Source organism: Cucurbita moschata, unplaced genomic scaffold (genome assembly GCF_002738365.1).
Source record: "Cucurbita moschata cultivar Rifu unplaced genomic scaffold, Cmos_1.0 Cmo_Scf00002, whole genome shotgun sequence".
Classification (NCBI taxonomy): Eukaryota; Viridiplantae; Streptophyta; class Magnoliopsida; order Cucurbitales; family Cucurbitaceae; genus Cucurbita; species Cucurbita moschata.
Genome location: NW_019268518.1, coordinates 5,045,890 through 5,059,229, shown reverse-complemented (window position 1 = coordinate 5,059,229; position 13,340 = coordinate 5,045,890). Strand labels below are relative to the sequence as shown.

The 13,340-nt window shown below is 35.4% G+C and overlaps 3 protein-coding genes across 7 annotated transcripts in view; 2 read left to right on the top strand and 1 right to left on the bottom strand.

Moving 5' to 3' along the window:
* The window catches only part of LOC111455446 (probable sodium/metabolite cotransporter BASS4, chloroplastic), a 6,867-nt gene extending 3,161 nt beyond the window's left edge, over positions 1-3,706 (top strand). Inside the window, exons 7-14 of the mRNA XM_023097139.1 lie at positions 65-133; positions 1,016-1,129; positions 1,950-1,971; positions 2,181-2,248; positions 2,534-2,619; positions 2,745-2,874; positions 3,234-3,335; positions 3,416-3,706. Of these exons, the coding sequence (XP_022952907.1) occupies positions 65-133; positions 1,016-1,129; positions 1,950-1,971; positions 2,181-2,248; positions 2,534-2,619; positions 2,745-2,874; positions 3,234-3,335; positions 3,416-3,490 (666 nt within the window). The 3' untranslated portion in view covers positions 3,491-3,706. The remainder of the gene's footprint in view (positions 1-64; positions 134-1,015; positions 1,130-1,949; positions 1,972-2,180; positions 2,249-2,533; positions 2,620-2,744; positions 2,875-3,233; positions 3,336-3,415) is intronic.
* A 1,008-nt stretch (positions 3,707-4,714) lies between these two features.
* LOC111459783 lies at positions 4,715-8,782 on the top strand. Of its 3 annotated transcripts, none has more exons than XM_023102842.1 (5): positions 4,715-4,812; positions 5,945-6,207; positions 6,299-6,510; positions 6,940-7,204; positions 8,362-8,782. In XM_023102842.1, the coding sequence occupies exons 2-5, from the start codon at positions 5,947-5,949 to the stop codon at positions 8,650-8,652; spliced, it is 1,029 nt and encodes a 342-aa protein (XP_022958610.1). In that variant the 5' UTR covers positions 4,715-4,812; positions 5,945-5,946; the 3' UTR covers positions 8,653-8,782. The 3 variants fall into 3 exon arrangements, with proteins under 3 accessions (XP_022958610.1, XP_022958626.1, XP_022958619.1); XM_023102858.1 differs by having other exon boundaries at positions 5,945-6,214; XM_023102851.1 differs by lacking the exon at positions 4,715-4,812 and having other exon boundaries at positions 5,475-6,207.
* Positions 8,783-10,317: 1,535 nt separating this feature from the next.
* Positions 10,318-13,340, bottom strand: part of LOC111459802 (ACT domain-containing protein ACR12-like) — an 8,271-nt gene continuing 5,248 nt past the window's right edge. Inside the window, exons 7-11 of one of the 3 annotated variants that reach the window (XM_023102880.1) lie at positions 12,234-12,289; positions 11,974-12,079; positions 11,830-11,898; positions 10,696-10,783; positions 10,318-10,607 (exon numbers count right to left, since the gene is read on the bottom strand). In XM_023102880.1, coding sequence (XP_022958648.1) covers positions 10,721-10,783; positions 11,830-11,898; positions 11,974-12,079; positions 12,234-12,289 — 294 coding nt within the window. In that variant the 3' untranslated portion in view covers positions 10,318-10,607; positions 10,696-10,720. Of the gene's footprint in view, positions 10,784-11,829; positions 11,899-11,973; positions 12,080-12,233; positions 12,290-13,340 lie in introns of all 3 variants that reach the window. The other 2 variants (XM_023102888.1, XM_023102871.1) reach the window with 2 other exon arrangements.

The following is a 13,340-nucleotide window of genomic DNA, read 5'->3' as shown; positions in this document are numbered from 1 at the left end:
CCACAGAAAAAGAGATGTTCAATACTCTCTGTTCTTATTGCATTTATATGCTTTTCAAACTCAGCTTGCTGGTGGAAATTCTGCACTTGCTCTGGCAGTGACAGTGATATCAAATATGTTGGGAATACTGGCTGTAAGTTGAAGATATATCCTTGGTTTTTTTTTATTCTATCTAATAACGAAAAGAACGGCATTAACTTAGAAAAATGACTACTAATTTTCTAAATCCACTTTCCATGCTATTTTTCTGGAATCATTTTCAAAGAAGTGTACAACTCTAAAGCATGGTCTTTTGCAGTTTTTAATCACCTATAGTGGTCCTTTATATGATAATTTTTGGTTCGAGCATAATCTGCATTCATGGTGGATGCCCTTGTACCAAAACATAATTACAGGGTACCTAATTTGATCAATTGTGTATGCCAGTCTCTGATAAGTTATAATTATGCTTCACATGTCAGCGACTGCATGATGTTTAAAATCATACCGTCCCTGTGAATGGAGGTCTCTCATAATCATTTCTTAAATGTTTAGGATTGCTCCACGCATGCTTCTGTACACAGGATTAGGTTGTAAGGGGAGTCAAGATTTGATTTCGCAGAATTCAGCCAAATCACCCTTTGTGAAGAGATCATTTACCATATGTCTAGTATTTGAATCGGTTCTATTTAAGGACTCTAGCCAACAGAAAAGCCAATGCTTTATTACTATTATTATTTTTATTATTCTTATTTTATAAGAAATAGTAGACTCCCATACATCCAAAAATCCCCTCTACCATTTTTTTCCAGCCACCTTTTTTTTTTCCTTTCCTTTCCTTTCCCATAGAGCTACTTTCACGACATTCTTACACACATGAAAAGGGTACATAAGCCGGAGGGAGTTGACACGTATTTTCTGGTGTTTTTCTCTTTTATTCCGCGACATAAAGATAATCTGTTCATCTGCTTAATTGTTACATTACTGCCATCATGACTTTCATATGCTATTTTTTTTTTTTTTTTTGGCATTCTAGATTCCATTTTCCATCTCGAAATTTATAGCTGATGGAGTTGGTATCACTGTGCCAACGAAGGAGTTACTCAGAAGTCTTGTTCTTATGCTGCTAATTCCTCTCATTTTTGGGAAGGTGAACTGCTATTTTTTCTTTTAGAATCTTTGTTTTTGTTTTTTTTCTTTTTTTTTTTAATATATGTGACTATCTGGGCTAACATGTTTGCACCTCAACTATTCTTACGAGACAACTGTTTGACCTTACTAATTTGCAAGGTAACTCCTAGGATATTAAATACTAGGTAGATAACCACCATGGCTTAAACTCGTGCTCTCTATTTTCTTTGGAGAATCTATTCTAAGAAGTTTGTCTAAAAGCACATTATATCTCTTTTTAGAGTTACAAGCTATTATTGTTAATAAATGGATGGTCGGGATGCGTGTGTAGCAGATTGTGATAAAGTTGATGTAATTTACTGAGCTTTCTAACCATGAATATAAATTTTTATATACATAAGTTACTGCGACTTATTTGTCTTGACAAGAAAATTTCATCTTAGGCTAATGTAATTGCACGAGGCTTCAACCTCCAATTGCACAAGCAAACTCTAGATTATCAACTTGGGCTTTGTCATGTAAAGGAGTCACTTACAATTTAGTTACTTATTATCCTTTAAGGGGCATTATATTGGTTTTTTTTATTAAAAAAAAAAATAATAAAACCAGTTTTAAAGACGATGTTCCTATTTTCTCCTTACCTTCCACTTCTGGTTTCTTTTTCCAAAAAGCTTTACTTTAAGTTGTCATATTGCAAAAAAATTCTTTGGTTTACCATGAAATAGACCTTGAGTATAGCTAGTTTTTGAAATATGTTTATGTCACTTTTTTGTCCTCTTTGCTATCAAATAGTTCTATTATTTATTTGTTCCTTCTGTCTTTTCTTTTTCCTTCGACAGATCTTGAGAGAGTCATTCAAAGGTGATTTCTTGTCAGTATCATTCACTTTCTTGAGTTCAAGTTTGCTTCTTTGCTAGCTTTCATGAAGTGCACGGACTTCATTTAGCAGAAACTGTTTACAATGGTTGCCCATCATCTTTAGTGTTTAACCGCAGAATGCTCATGATTTTATAAGACAAAATTTTCTTTAAGCTCCTGCTAAGTTATTGTTTCTCTTCTTAATCTTTTAGGAGTGGCGGACTTTGTTGATGGAAATCGTAAACTTTTTCCAAGGATCAATGCAATTCTTCTCAGTCTTGTGAGACACTAATTCATTATCATCATCACTATTGTTGTTTCCTTTCATGATTGCTCGTGTACTGTTTTCTCCCTAATACTATATTTTTCTGTATATAAATATAAGATGTTCAATAGTAATTTCTGATTCTTTACATGTCTACCCATTATACTAAGCAATTATTTGTTAACAAATAATTCTTAGGTTCTACTTGGACAAGCGGTTCGATAGAAGAGCGTTAATATTTTTATTTTATGAAATCGTTAATTTATGCTCTTTAATCAGATTATAACATTTTAAGATTAGGTGCCATGGATGCAAGTGAGCAGATCAAGGTCGCTACTTCTGATGGTCAAGCCTGAAGTATTTCTTGTAGCCATAGGAATGGGAACGTATGCTTACCAGAAACCCTTCCTAGTTTCCTTATCCTTGCCTAATAAAGCTTTGAATCACTGATCAATCACCATTATCTTTTAGATTGATGCTGCTAAAGACTAACACGCTGTTGTATTTTCAGATTCTTGCATCTCGCCTTATTAGCGTTTAATGCTCTTGGTGTACGAATCCTAGCAGCCGTTTCTGGTGGCGACGAATCTGTTTTCTCGAGGAGACGAAATGTCAGTGCCGTTGTGCTTGTGGCAAGTCAGGTACGTAGATAACAAAACAAAGAAACCTATATATATGGAAGTTGTTGAAGTAGTGTTTACCAACTTAATTTTCAAAAACCAAAATTCAAAGTCCAAATGATTACCGAACGGGTCCAAACAACACGAGTACCTTTTTGTGTGCATGGTTGTGGAGATCTATAGCTCGAACACTTTAGCTTAGATAATATGTTCAACATGTTCTAGACGCTCCTAAATATATGTTGAACACTTGTCAAATATCACTAGACTTGTTAGTCTTAATCGAACAAATTAAGAACATATCTAATGCACATCAAACACTTGTTCATTCATGAATGATATACAATATCATAGAGCTCAAACACCCACATTTTTTGCAGAAAACTCTGCCTGTGATGGTGGCAGTCGTAGAACAGCTCCACGGCGCGCTTGGCGTATCGGGTTTGCTGGTTCTTCCATGCGTGGCAGCACATATAATCCAGGTTTCTTAGACTTGCCCCTTCAATTATCTCATCATAGTTCCCTTATCAGTTCAATTGACATGAAAGTATGCTATTTGTAGATTATCATTGACTCCTTCCTCGTTAACTTCTGGTTTCGTTCGAACGACTCATCAAATAATATGAAGGTAACCTGATTGATACAAGGAGTTTGTTTGTTAGATATGTGTTATTGCACATTTATTCCCCTACTAATTCCTTTAAAGTTCCTGAGTGTTATAGGTGTAATGACTTTTTGAGTGAGTAAATAATGTGTAATAGGAAATTATAGCGTTATGTATGGTTATTTTATAGGGTGTTAGGGACATCTCCCGAAATTAATACACTATTAAAGTCACTTTTTTACGAGCCAACTTGATAAAATTATTAGTTTAAAAGTATAGTTTATTGAGGCGTTTTAATGAACTCTCCGTCTATTTCATTTTTGTATTAATGGTTTAATTATTAATATATATATATATATTTTTTTTTTGAAATTTTTGAAATTTATGTTTTTTTTTTCTAAGTTGAGCTAAATTTTGAAAAAAAAATAATCAATTTTTTAAAAGTAGATAATAAAGCAAGAAAAGGACTTTAATTTTTAAAAGTCTAATCTTGATAAATGATAACTTTTTTTTCGTATAAATCATATCTAAACTGTTTTTTTTTTTTATAAATCAATACTATCTAAAATCTATTTTGAAGAAACACTTCAGATATAATAAATGACTTTAAATTGATTGGTAGCCAATTTAGTAAGAAAAAAGAATTTGTAATTAATATAATAACTTCAAAAATATAATTGTTATTAAAAACACTAAAAAACGAGAATTATTTAAGGGTTCATCATTGACAAACACATACTATATGTGAGGAATTGTTCGATCATTTTGGAAGAAAAAAAAATGTGAGACGAAACAATAGGCAACATAATAATTTTTCTAACACGTTTCCTAATAACTAAGGGTACATGCGTCCATGACAACATCATATCACTAGAAAAAAAATTAATAAAAAGACAATAATGTGTTTATCTACTAAATTATGGTGAATGAGTTGTGTAACGTCTCGACCTTTCTAGTCAAATAGAATGACCGCTAATTAGAAATAATGACTCGACTTATTATACTTTCTACTACTGAAGATTCATTTCCTACCGGTGATTGGTACAGTCACCTTAACATTTTATATATCGTAAAATGGAAATATTTGTTTAATACACAAAATAATATAATCAAATTATGTATTTAATTTTTTAATAAACAAAATCGAACAATTTCAAAATATATATATATATATATATATATATATTTTGCTTTTTTATGGAATAATTTCTAAAGTTGATACCCTTTTCCCTGTCAATTTAAATGTTCATATGACGTGGCAACTCTGCTCTTTGTTTATAAAAGGTAAGAAAGAAGAGAAAGGAAGGGAGGCAGAATCATCCGATTGCTTCGAATTTGAAGCTCTGAACACTAAGGTCGCTCTCCCTTTTTCTCTTGCTTTCTATCTTTTTCTGTGTGTTCTTGTGGAATGATACAATTTCTACTCATTTTCGCATTCGGAAAATTTCTGTTTAGGCTAATATTCTGCAATATAGTTCTGAACGGAGATGGAAGATTGATCATCTCTTCTATGGAGTCTGGATTATCCGATGAACTTTTTTTGTTCGTTTTGATTTTCTTTTGAGTTTTTTCTGTCGAGATACTTGTGCCTTCCTTAAAATTATGCTTCAGTGTTTGCTTGATGATGCTTGATGATATGAATGTTGATGCAGCATAGTTCGACAGTTTAGTGTGAGAGGTTTGAATCCCTCACCTCATATACATATTGCTAAGCTCATAAAGAAGATGAGATGAATGTTTCTGTAATGTTGCTAAGCTCATAAAGAAGATGGAAGGTTGATCTTCTCTTCTATGGAGTATGGATTATCCGATGAGCTTTTTTTGTTCGTTTTGATTTTCTTTCGAGTCTTTTCTGTCGAGATACTTGTGCCTTCCTTATATTTATGTTTCAGTGTTTGATGATGATGCTTGATGATATGAATGTTGACGCGACAGTTTAGGGTGAGAGGTTTGAATCCCTCACCTCAGATACATGTTGCTAAGCTCATAAAGAAGATTCGATGAATGTTTCTGTAATGTAATAGAAGAATTCCAGTCCTGTTCTCTGGGATTTCTCCCTTCTCGAACAAATTCTGGCTGATTCTTCATGTTTTGTAGGTTTAATTATAAGTTTTCTAAGATCCTTTTGAATCTTTTGTGTGGTAAAACGTTTCAAATAGATCATGATTGTATTTAAACAAGGTCGTAGGTTCTAAACTTTCGATTTTGTGTCTAATAGATATATCCGTGTTAACTCGTTAGTTGATGATTACATCACGAAGACTTCAACCTACCCCAAATCAAATGTTTCATAGGATCTTTATATAATCTAGCCATCATTCCTTTGAAACATCGATCTAATGGGGTTAATGATAGGAACTTATTAGGCACAAGATCGAAGGTTCTTGGTACTAGAACCGAACAAACACAAGTTCAAGGATCGATCTCTTCTTTCTCGATCAAACCAACTCATTGGGATTTACTTGTTAGCATTATTCTTATTCTCAGGGATGTTCCAAAGAGTTTTAGGTGTCATTTTAATTGGGTTGTCAGCCTGGGCATTTTCAGCCATTCGCCCTCCAGCTCCTAAAATATGTGGTTCAGTCGGTGGTCCGCCAATAACTGGTCCAAGAATAAAACTTAGAGATGGAAGGCATTTGGCTTACAAGGAACATGGTGTCTCCAGAACAGCAGCCAAATTCAAGATCATATATATCCATGGCTTTTCTAGTTGCAGACATGATGCAGCAGTTGCAATTCATCCTTCTCCTGTATTCAGCTACTACTCTACTTGGATTCAGTACTTTTTTATTTACTGTGTTAGATGGTTAATTTCTCTTCTCTTTGGTGATAAATTTTCAGGGGTTCCTTGAAGAACTCGGAGTTTATGTCGTCTCTCTCGACAGACCTGGATACGGAGAAAGCGACCCGCATCCAACGCGAACGGTAGAGAGTTTAGCATTAGATGTTGAAGAGCTTGGTGATCAGCTAGGATTGGGTCCTAAGTTTTATGTAATTGGCTTGTCAATGGGTGGCCAAGCAGTTTGGGGTTGTCTCAAGTATATCCCTCACAGGTACTACTGAACTACACATCTTTTGCTCATTAATTAAGTCTAGAATTCATCCATATTTGTCTCTTGGGCTACAACATAAAGCATTTTGTACTAAGGAGCCCATAGCTGCAAATTCATGTTTAGGATATTTCATTCAAGCTAAAGCCTAATCAACACGATTTCTAGAGCGCAATCGGTATGGTATGCAACTCATTATGTCATAGCTACTTGTATTATTTGAACACAATCCACGAACTATGGAAAGCTCTAGCATATACTCATCATTCAACAGTGCTACACTAGTTATCGATAATTTTTATAGGCATTATAGCTAATCGGTGGGGTTATTGTTAATGGACCTAATCCTCCTCCGCAAAAAGTAAGAAATTCCGCATATTTTGACCAATTCAGCCTGCTATAAAAAGATGTAATAATCTTTCGATGTTGCAGATTGGCGGGAGCGTCTCTACTCGCTCCAGCTATCAACTACTGGTGGCCTAGTTTTCCTGCAAACTTATCAAAGGAAGGTTTGTCCAGCCAACTACCACAAGATCAATGGGCACTAAGGGTTGCTCATCATCTTCCATGGCTAACTTATTGGTGGAACACTCAGAAATTCTTTCCTCAAGTGAGCATTTTAGCCGGTAGGCCTGAGATCCTTTCCAGTCAAGATATCGAAATTATTCGCAGTCGCGAAGGCTTGCCAGTGGACCAGGTAATAAGTCTCTCTTTCCCTTAGTTTATTTTTCAGTTCTTGAAAGCAAGACGTCTTCTATAGTAGATAGGGACGACTACATAAGTCTACTTTATGATCCTCCTACATTTATGTAGTCAACATAACTCAATACATACTAAATCTTAACTAGGTGGCCGTCATAGTTTGAGCCTAAGCCTATTTTCTCCAAGTCCTCTATTATTTACATGTACGAATTTCCATAGGGAGGGTCGAGACAAGAAACGGGGATTCTGGTTTAATCTCCATTCTCGTGAAATTTTCAGTTAAAGTTTACGATGATCGGGTTCCCCATGGGGAATTATTCCTTGTTTGTTTGTTTTTTAATTTAATTTGGTCCAAATAAGTCTTTTTTCAATTGGATAGTTAACTTTTCACTAAATAGTTCATTTCCTACCAAAAAAAAACTTTGTCTAAAGATAAATTTCTCTAGGTAGGAATAGGGATGGGGAATTGTAACGTCCCAGATCCACCGCTAGCAGATATTGTCTTCTTGGGCTTTCCCTTTCAGGCTTCCCCTCAAGGCTTTAAAATGCGTCTCCTAGGGGAAGGTTTCCACACCCTTATAAATGGTATTAGAGCCAGACACCAGATAATGTGCCAGCCTTTTCGCTGTTCTCCGAAGAGGGATAGACACGAGGACGCTGGGCCCCGAAGGGGGTAGACACAAGACGCGTTTTAAAGCCTTGAGGGGAAGCCTGAAAGGAAAAGCCCAAAGAGGACAATATCTGCTAGCGGTGGATCTTGGACGTTACAGGAATACATTATTTGTCCTCATGTCCTCGATCTCCGTTTAGCTCATACCACTCCTCTTCTCCATTCTCCGCCTAAATCAGGAACAAGGTGTGTGTGCAAAGAAATAGACATATCTAAGTACATAACTATTTTTTACCACGGAGCCAATTCATGGTGAGTGCCTTCTTTAGGACAGCGAATTCTTGTCCTACTCGAAAATTACTTCTCTAATACAGAGGCAGAATGATTCACCATGCTCTCATAGGTGTCTAATTTGGAACATTAGTACCCTTTGTTTCATGTCAATTGGCCCCTCATGACTTAATTTCCCTCTGAATCAATAGGGACAAACAATCATTTATATTTGAGTAAAAACTGCATCTTTTTTCCCCTTTTCTCTTCAGAAATACGTGAGACAACAAGGAGAATTCGAATCCTTGCACCGTGACCTGATGGTCGGATTTGGTAAATGGGAGTTCGATCCAATGCTTCTTGAAAACATATTTCCTAAGAATGAAGGATCCGTCCATCTATGGCAAGGCGACGACGACAAGCTCGTGCCTGTTAAGCTACAACGTTACATCACTCAAAAACTTCCTTGGATTCACTACCATGAGTTATCTGGTGCAGGGCATCTTTTTGTATTCACAAGGAAAATGAGTGAAGAAATTGTAAGGTCATTGCTTGAGCAATGAAATAATGGCCTGCCTTTTCTTTGTAGCCTTGTGTCTTTCTTTCAGTTGCATTTCTTTTTGGTTAATGAAGAAAGCTTCAGTGGGTTAGAACATTAATATATATTTTTAATAAAAGTTTCATTTTAGGGTATATTTGTTTTTAATTTTTATGATTCAAAATAGTAGACATTGTGTAGTTTCAAATTTTAATTTTTAAGTTCAAAAAAGTCTCGTTCATACAAAAGAAATAGAGTAATAATCGTTCTGTAATTACGACGACTAGACAATTCAACAAAGTTCTCAAAGAAAGTAGGAATTCTCAAACAACGTTATGCAATTATAAAAAAACTCGATTATTCACTTGTGCATATGAGGGTAGGTGGACTTAGCACCAAAGTTTGTTTTAACTAATTTGATGTTAAGTTGTCTATGGAGATCAATATTGTGCTCTACTGAGAATTATAAATCAAGAATCTGGAGTAACGAAGTGAGGAAAAATAACTCGATGGTAAAAGAGACGAGTTTGTAGCATGTAGTATCTTGGGGGAAAAGCCTCCTCGACTTGTAGCAAAAAAAGACGAAGCCGAAGGACAAAGTATGCAACATTTGAAGAGGAGGTCTACAAGATGCATTTAAGTATATAGCTCAAATCCTCGAAATCCTACTTTAAACCCAGTTGTCGAGGTACTATCTAAGGATCTTCAACTAATCTAACCCAGTTTTCAAGATACTATCTAAGGATCTTCAGCTAATCTAACCCAGTTGTCGAGGTACTATTTAAGGATCCTCGACTAATCTAACACAGTTGTCGAGATATTATCTAAAGATCCTCAGCTAATCTAACCCTAACCCAGTTGTCGAGATACTATCTAAGGATCATCAACTAACCTAACACAGTTGTCGAGATGTTATCTAAAGATCTTCAACTAATCTAACCCTGACTCAGTTGTCGATGTACTATCTAAGGATCCTCAACTAACCCCAATCGAGAAGTTGCACTTAGGAGATGAGATCATAAGGAAAGGAGATCGGTTTGTTCTAAACTTAGAGATGACGATTATCCCATGGCAACTGTTGTCTGACTTGCACAAGGATTGTGCAACATAAGGAAGTCCTAAATGTATCTTGAAGTAAACACATGTGCAGCAGTTTCCTGCAACCATAAATGTCGGCAAGCCCAATGCAGCCAACCTGGGCTCGGATTTGCGAGACCTTATCAATCAGAAGAGATATGAGCTTAAGGATAGGGCGGCAGAAAAGCCAACATAGGAGCAGAGTTACAGTGACATGAAGAATCTAGAGAACCTTCCTGATAAAGAAAAGTTGGAGACCAATAAAACGAACCGAGCTCAATCAAATCAACTCGTGATTTCGTAAGAAAATTGATTGGTCTAAACATGATCGAACAAGAACGAGCGGTATAGTCATTGTCAAAATTGAATTGGTCAAAAGTTACAAACAAGTGTTTTTCTTCCTTCATTTCCCTGTCATGTAGATCTAATCAACATTAATTTAAGAACAACATCATGGATAGCAGAAACTTAGTGGGTCCATAACTGATAGGTCCTAAGATTGAAATCTGGCTCTAATAAAATAATTATAAGTCTTTGATTCCATTTTAGTCTCTTTACTCTTGTTTTAGTCTTCGTAAATTCAAAAAAAAAAAAAAAAAATCTTAAGATTAATCTCCAATCAGTTTTTATTAACGTCCCTTTTATAAATGTTAGAAACATATAAGCAAAATCTCTGCAAGTTATTACTATACTCAAAACATAAAATAAAACATATTTAAACCCGAAGAGATTTGTTACCTCGAAGCTCGGTTTTCAACAGATACAACAGACATGGAAGATTTGCATTGTTGTGAGACAACATCTGATTCTTCAACTCTATACAAGTAAATTTATGGTCTGAGCGTGAACAAGGTTTGAGTTAATTAGGCATTATTCTCACCAAAGGCATATCCCAGAATGCATCTGAGAGTTCGAAATTTCGAAATAGAAAATTTTAGAAATGATGAGAGAGCTCACAAACAAAGGATCCAATGACAGTTTCAAAGCTTACATTGTGATGATGGTTCCTCGAGATCTTAGTAACTATCTATGTCTGTCTCGGGCCTTCGCAGGTAGTAACGAAGACAATTTACCACTACCTACACATTAAACACATGGTGAAATGCGTTAGAACCAGAAGTCTTTCCCCTAATTAAAGAGAAACAATGAACTCAAAATGAAAATAATGAAATAAATAACAAAAAAGGAGAACAACCTAAACAGCCTTACAGATCATAAGTCCCTAAAGCCTCAAGATTTATATATCACTTCACCCCTCCACATTCTTGTTTATGGCCCACTAAAGTTAAAGTCTTAATATTTTTTATTCTAGTTTCTAAAATTGCAATTTAGTCGATGATCCTGTAGGTTTGTTTCATTTTGGTTCTGAACTTTTCAAATTTATGTATTTCAGCTCCTAAACTAAACTTAAGGTAGCATTTAAGTCCAAAAATAGTAGGCAGGAAGACCAATGGTTAAATCAGTGATCGGTGGTTGGGGTGTGTGAGATCCCACATCAGTTGGAGAGGGGAACGAAGCATTCCTTATAAGGGTGTGGAAACCTCTCTCTAGCAGACGTGTTTTAAAACCTTGAGGGGAAGCTCTGAAAGGAAAACTCAAAGAGGACAATATCTGCTAGCCATAGGCTTAGGCCATTACAAATGGTATCATAGCCAGACACTGGACGGTGTGCCAGCGAGGACGTTGGGCCCTCAAGCGGGGTGGATTTTGAGATCCTACATCGCTTGGAGAGGGGGAACAAAGCATTCCTTATGAGGGAGTAGAAACTTCTCCCTAGAAGACAAGTTTTAAAACCTTGAGGGGAAGCCTAGAAGGGAAAGCCCAAAGAGGATAATATCTACTGGTAGTGGACTTGGGCTGTTACATTCAGCCTCATAGATTTGAAGGAAGAGTGTGGTAGAAATTTCATAATGCCTAAACAAATGGGCGGTTGATGAACAAATAAGAATTTGCCTCAAAAGAAAAAAACAAATCGAAATTATAATATTTTATGGTGAATTAAAATAGTACCAACACTTAATTTCTTTTCCAAATGTCCTAAAAATAAAATGCTATGTTACCTTTAAAAACACTACTCCCAGAATATGCCCAAACACGCACTAAATTTAATGAACTATGTATGTACCTGAGACAAGGAACTATTGAGCGCAGCTCCCCCGTAACTGACATGAAACTTGTCCTTGGCAACCAATCCCTAGAGATCAAAGTTGAAATATTGTTATGCTAAGTCAAAGAAGAGAGAAAAAGACGATGGGAAGGAAGGCTATACTTCGGTATCTATCTCTGCCGATTCGACCTCAACGTTGATATCAGCAAGAATTTTTATAACTTCAAGCAGCAATCCAGGTCGGTCTGCTGTCTCCAAACATAGTAGGCTATATAAATTGAAAATGAAAAAAGTTAGTTGATATTGAACAATTGACTCCGCAATTTTGTTTAATTATATTGTAGAATTTGGCATGTACAACAGTTATTAGATGGGAAGCAAAAAAAATTTCAGAAGCTTATTTTAAATCAAGTAGAAAAAACCTTCTTTTAGGTCCATCAGCTTTCACGTGAACATGAGTTGCAATATCAATATCAAGCTGCATAAAGCAAATTAGAAATCTCAATTAGTCTCATAAGCACGGACCTCAATACCATCAAAAGCTTTATTTGGATCCCTCGAATTGACAATATAAGTGTGCTTCAATTTGATGACCAAAAAATGATTTCAAGATCCTGAACAACTTGCAACTTCATGCATGACTATTGAATGAGATTACTGAAAACAATTATGACCCAGTCACATAAAAAGAGGACCTTAATTTGAAGTGAAGTGAATTTCACTCCAAGACAATGATGGCCTATTTAGCTCTAGAGGAATTATAGGAACAATGCCAAGCCTTCAGTTCATTTCATTTCATCCACAGACAAAATTGCAATGGAATCAGCAAAGTAGGGTTACTTGTGTACATATGGGAGAGATGAAAACAAATAGGTCATTTTCTGGTAAAAACAAGTTATATATTTTAAGGGGAGGGAAGTACAAAACAGAGTCGTGGAAGCTACGGGAGGTTTTAGTCAGGGGGAAGGTACCAGGTCTCTTGAATGGCGATAGCTACTCAGTAAATCAATACAAAAACCTGTGCTCAATCAGCGACCACAAGTAAACAGAATTTTCATTTTCCAGTAACTATTTTACATTAAAACAAAAATTAAAGCCACGTTTCGTGTAAACAAAAACAAATCCTCGAAATACATTGTAGATTTATAAACAAACGAAAAAAAAGAACAGAGGACAATATTTTCCTGCAAAATCTATAACAGATACTCATAGTTATGCAATATCAATTTATTTAATAACATAAGTAATGGATAATTATCCACAAACCTCCACTGAACATCAATGCAATTAGAAATTACTATTTTCGCTTTGAGAACTTTCAGAAAATCTAGTAATTTTTCTTTCTTCTCAGAAATTGTCAGTCAGAAAAAAGAGTGCGTATATTCAATGGATGTCATCACTATGAAAGCTTAAGAGCATAAAGAAAAAGAAAAGGAGAAAAATCGAACATTCAAGCAACTCAAGCCGATCTAGGTTCCATGTTCACAAAAAAAAAAAAAAAAAAAAAAAAAAAAAAAAAAAAAAAAAAA